At 38.4% G+C, this 5,649-nt stretch overlaps 1 protein-coding gene across 1 annotated transcript; it reads left to right on the forward strand.

Moving 5' to 3' along the window:
• Positions 1-3,228: 3,228 nt before the first annotated feature.
• Positions 3,229-5,059, forward strand: LOC117954373 (regulator of G-protein signaling 21-like). Its single transcript, XM_034888129.1, has 5 exons — positions 3,229-3,454; positions 3,560-3,619; positions 3,701-3,762; positions 3,856-4,022; positions 4,132-5,059. Exons 1-5 carry the CDS (start codon positions 3,384-3,386, stop codon positions 4,315-4,317), a joined length of 546 nt encoding a protein of 181 aa, XP_034744020.1. The 5' UTR covers positions 3,229-3,383; the 3' UTR covers positions 4,318-5,059.
• The last annotated feature ends 590 nt before the right edge of the window (positions 5,060-5,649 follow it).

The raw sequence follows: 5,649 nt of genomic DNA on the forward strand, positions 1-5,649 counted from the left end.
GAAAAATACACCAGATGGCAACAGAGTCCTTCAAACAGCATCATCATTAAGTGAACAAGAACACACACAAAAAAAAAAAAACTCTTTACACTTCCTCTCTCTTTGTGTGGTGTAATTCTCAGCCACAGGTAGAAGACGTTGTGGAACTGTATGAATTTACCATGTCTCAAATTAAATTTCCCAGACACACAGACATTACAACTGATGACTATCTGAGGGGATTCAATTCACAACTTTGAATCAGATATGATGGGAAAATCTCCTTAATTAGTGCAGGACATGTTATACTGAGTTTTAAATAGTTTATTTTGGCAGTTTATTTTTTGTCAAGTAATAGACAAATTTACAAGCTTATGTAATTTTTTATGTAAAAAACATACAAACAAGAAGCACAATAAAGCAGGGCCACGTTTAGACATGTTCAGATCCACAAAAAGGAGTAAAATCAACATGCAGGATAGAAATTAAAATAACATGGGGAATAAAATGTTAAAGTTTCATTGTTCCCTTTTAGCTTGGAGGACCTTTACATGTTTATTGTCTGATGTGTTTTTTATGTTTGGAAAGTGGAAGTAGCACAGCATCCATGTGCAGGCAGGGTGTTGGACAGAACATTCAGTTCTGTTTGTGTTGGTGGCAACTTAATGTGGGGGATTTATTTTAGGTTTCTGTACAACACACTGTTGTGCAGACTGCTCACCACAACTTCCTCCAGTTTAGACAACCCTGGTTGTACTCACCTCTTTGTAGGAGAAGGGTTAAATTCGTTGGGTACAGAATTGCGTTTGATAAACCACGTTGATTCTGCACTCGTTACATGTGCGGCAACGTGTAGCTCAGAACTGCAGGAAATATTAAATATTGCAGGAAGTGTGCAGAAAACATATAAATGAAAGAAACTTAGCAAAGTTATAGGCAGTTGATGGAGGAAACTCACAAACGTATGCTGCAACCTGCCTTCTGACACAAACCATTTCCTGTCAAGAAAACTGATATGAACACAGACAACGTGACAAAACCTTTTAGTTTTCATTCGATGTGTTGATTCAGATGTAATATTAATAGATATATATTAAAAATTCTATCATTACAGCATTTTTGTACATGCTTTAGCCCAGGCCTTTACTCAATATTGTTCTCTACATGTCTTGCAAAATATGTACACATTCTTGTACACATTGAAATGTGTTGCCATGGTTTTCAATTGTATCACAACAGTAGAGAACAGCTTGTAGACGTGAGGTAATGTGGGAATCACTGTGAACATCATGCCTGCATCTATTGTTAAAGTTACATTATGATAGGGTTAGAAGTAAAGCAGCTGTAAGTACAGATTAATTGAAAAATGAAAGCAAAACAGTGCAAAACAATGGCAGACTGAGGCACAAAAGCAGGATGACATTGAAATAAAAGGTAGGTACATCAAATAAATCAGGATGAAGTCGAATATTAAGTTATGACAAAAAGTAAAAGAATGACAATTTGCAGGACATCCTGTAGAAACTCATTTTCTGAAGAAAGTTCCCATTCACTCAGAATATGTTTTTTCTTATCGTAAACTTAGGGTCGGTCGGTCCACCCCTTTGCTCCAGACTGAAATTACTCAAAAACTACTGAACGGATTGCCATGAAATTTTATGGACATTTATGGTCCCCAAAGGATGAATTCTAATGATTTTGGTGATCCCCTCACTCTTATGTCGCCAACAAGGCATGGCATTTGTGTATTTTAATGACAGGTCTCGACAACTGCTTGTTGCCAATCTATAACATGTCAAAATAAGCATCTAGTTCCGTGCTACTGCACAATTACACATTAAAAGCTTTGAATTGAGACTAAGATTTGTATATGACTACAAAAGGGGGTGCAAGAGTTAGACAAATAGGGACGTATTTTCAGTGCTGCTACCTTAACTGAACTGTAGTTTTGAGCAACTGACATTTTACCTTTTCAGTAAAGAAAACTATACTACTTAAGTCCACAGGAGATAAAAAGAAAGCATGCATGAAAGCTATTTGGCAAGGAGGGACAATCCTCTTTGAACATTTCATGAGCTGAAAGATCAGTTTTGGCCAAGGGTGTTTTTATATACAGCACTGACGGCTGAAAAATGTGAGTGTTGAATCATTCTGCATCACATATGAAAATCAGGAACTTGCATGATGTAGAAGGTTATTAGACATTCAGTCATGAAAGTGGTGTCCATTACTGACTGCTGCAGTGTATTTCTTAAACTTGGAGGGTGCCAGTGTTGGAAATGGGAGCATCAAGGTGATAGATCTTTCTTTATCCAGATGTTCAAGGATTAGGGCTGAGGTTTTCAAATGTAATTGGCTAAAAGCAAATACAACAAGCTGTCAACCTGTCTGAAAAATTGTTCAACATAAAGTTCTCCTAAAAAACAGCAACAATTTCAATTTCAGAAAGTCCTGATCAGTGTCATCTGCGTACATCATTATTACTGAACGTTGTCTTGAATGGAAACGCTGGGGCGTTTTAGTCACACAACCACAATGTCCCTGGTTTAGTTCTGGTGGGCGACTTGTGTGTTATGTCACGCCACTCTGTTACCCCCTATGTTTCCTATCTGAGAGACCTGAAAGATTTATGAAACCAAAGAACACACTGAGGTTAAGTCAAGAGTTACATGAGAAGAGATGCTGAATGACGAATTTTGATACCTTTGGACAGAGTCAAGCTCCTTCCTGTATTTATACTAATTTGAGTGGATGCTAGCTGTAGCTCTGCAGACACACTTTTGGCAAGAAAGCAAATAGGCTTATTTCCCGAAATAGAAAATGTTGACCTATTGCTTTTAAATAGTTTAACTAGTTAACTAGCTAACATTTAGCTACCAAAAGCTAGTGGTCAGGTTTTACAGGTTTTGCTGCTGTAGAGTGAGGCAGTAGCAGCAAAAGCCCCTCAGTGTATTGTATTAGGTAAGTATTTTATTGCTAATGTTATAAGTTCACATTTTCGTTCGTAAGGGGAAGATTGTTTCCAAAACATGAAACAGTGGTTCAGCATTGGTTCTCGAGGCAGATTGCTCAGGAACAGATAATAAAGCATTTGCCTATCTGCTGTTGAATTTTCCACTGCCCCATTTGCATCGTCAGACTAAAACAAACAAGTATACAGTTCTAAGTACAGTACACAGACTGTAGTTGCAGCCTGCGTGGGTGAACGTCATACCCAACTTCCTCTTTTTCTGTGGTTAGTTCAGCATGAGTTTGTAACGCTACTAACCAACCTCATTTCAGACATGTGCTGTACATAAATTAGTTGACACTGAGCAAATTCATCAAACAGACACAGCGGCAGTCGCAGATCTCACAACGCTCTTAGAGCAGCCCAACACACCCCCGCACAAAACATTGTTGCCATGCCGAGTCTAGTCGCATCACCATCAAGGGAGCTGAAGCAACTCACCATGGACATTAATAACAAGAAGAGGTAATTATTTTTATCACAACTGATGTTGATGGTCAACCTTTTTAATATTTAGTATTGACCATGTTAGTTAAATAACCATTGTTGGTTCGTGTTTTGGTTGACCAGAGGAGGAAACCTGAAGTCTCGGCTGCAGTGCAGATCATCTCAAGCTGAAAACATTGACGGGTAAGTTAAGAAAAGCTTTCCATTGGACACTAAACATCTAAACTGTTGGCATGTGAGTGACAGTGCACTCCTGTTTTGCAGGCTTTGTTCAGAGGAGATGTCCCAGTGGTCACATTCACTAGAGAGACTTCTGTCATCCAAATGTAAGTTAGTCAATAAGGAGTCCCATAATCAAATTTCATTGTCACTATTCTTCCTCAACGCTAGCTAACTGCTCATTTTTCATATCTGTTTAGATGGCCTAAAGATATTCCATGCATTCTTGAAGTCAGAGTTTAGTGATGAAAACATTGAGTTTTGGCTGGTCTGTGAGGACTTTAAGAAAATCAAGTCTTCCTTCAGAATGTCCTCCAGGGCCAAAAAGATCTTTAAACGCTACATTCAAGCTGAGGCTCCGAGAGAGGTAAGCACAGTGGTGTTTAAATGCAGACAGATTTACAGTCCTTTATGCTATAAGTATCACCCCTGCTATTACTTTTTTAACATCTGCATTGTTTTTTCGTTGCTTCCAGATCAACATTGATCACAAGACCAGAGAGCTGATCAGGCGGAACATGAAGACCACCACCACAGAGTGCTTTGACGATGCCCGGAGGATCGTCTACGGGCTAATGGAGAGGGACTCTTACCCACGTTTCCTCAGGTCCGACATCTATCTGGCTTTACTGGACTCCACATCAGAATCGGTGAAGATGTAAATAAAACAGATACCTGAGAGATTGAGTTTTTTAGAAGCTGCACTATGAAGCAGAGCCCAATGCTGGACTACCTTAGAGAAGCGGTGGTGTATGTGTTTGCTTGTCCTGGGAGCAGTGTTGGTGATTCTCTTACACCGAAAGCACCTATTTTCAACACATGCAGGCTTTCCTTCTGCACTGGAGAAGATATGCTTTGGAGTTGGCCACAGTCGCATGGGGCAGTTTCAGAGAAGAGAAGCCAGTATGTCCTAAAAAGCTGAAGAAAGTTTGTTTACAAACAGCTGGTATAATGGAAAAGGATGGGTTGATGCCAAAAATGGCTACAGTTGTAATGCCGTGATAGCCACTGTAAAGCAAAAGTTTTCCCAGAGATGCCACGATTATGTATTGAAAATGATAGGGACTTTCTGTGTGAGGCGCCAGGAAGTGTATGTGGTGCATGCAACATCCTCCACCCAAGACGCAAGTGCATGAGCGGGTAGCTACATTTGCACAACATCTTAAGTTCATTGTTGTCTCACAAAAGCAATATATGCTACCTAGATGTGTAATTTTATGCAGTGTCATGCATACACATTTTTTACACTCTGATGCTGTCACACTGACATAACTGATATGTTACAATTATAATAATTTGTAATAAGCTATGTGTTTTGTTGTTATCCACAGTTTGTGAAAATGTAATGTGAATGTAAATATTAAGGTAGAGTTGTACATCCTAAAAACTATGTATTTGCTTTGGCATCTGCATACAACAAATTATTTTAAACATAAAGTGCCACAATGACTAAAATCTGTATGTCATCAGGTTCCCACTTTAGATAAACATCCTCTTAAAAAGTTATGAAGCAACTCATTCATTCATTTTTCTCTTCATATACCTACTCATAGTAAGAACCTGTTCTTAGTGTTCGCAGCACAGATATCAGAATTAGTCCTCATGCTTTCTGCGATACTAAACAGTGTACAGGGCTTCACGTGTCTGAAACTGTGTCCTCGTCAAGTTTATAAATTGCAAACTTTTTGGGAAATATGCTTATTTGTTGTGTTTATTTTAGATGTTTGATGCCACTTTGAGAGTGTTATCAATCTTCTTATCAAATTCTCAGCAAGAATAAGCATATTTCCAAAAAAGCGGAATCATTACTTTGACCCTTAGCATACATTTCCCTGTCTTAAGGTTGGAAAGAATAATCTTTTTTCACATTGTCTGACACTATTTTGTATCACTTTGTCTCTGCTCCTCATCAAAACTTAAAAATGTTTTTCATAATGAGTGAAACACTATTTCAGTAAATTTAAATGTTTAAGATGTTCCCAAAATTCTGCCTC

Source organism: Etheostoma cragini, chromosome 12 (genome assembly GCF_013103735.1).
Source record: "Etheostoma cragini isolate CJK2018 chromosome 12, CSU_Ecrag_1.0, whole genome shotgun sequence".
Classification (NCBI taxonomy): Eukaryota; Metazoa; Chordata; class Actinopteri; order Perciformes; family Percidae; genus Etheostoma; species Etheostoma cragini.

Coding starts and splice junctions, on each gene's coding strand:
- LOC117954373 (XM_034888129.1), top strand. CDS start 3,384: ATGCCGAGTCTAGTCGCATCACCATCAAGGGAGCTGAAGCAACTCACC. Junction 3,455..3,559: donor GACATTAATAACAAGAAGAG/GTAATTATTTTT, acceptor TTGGTTGACCAG/AGGAGGAAACCTGAAGTCTC. Junction 4,023..4,131: donor AAGCTGAGGCTCCGAGAGAG/GTAAGCACAGTG, acceptor CGTTGCTTCCAG/ATCAACATTGATCACAAGAC.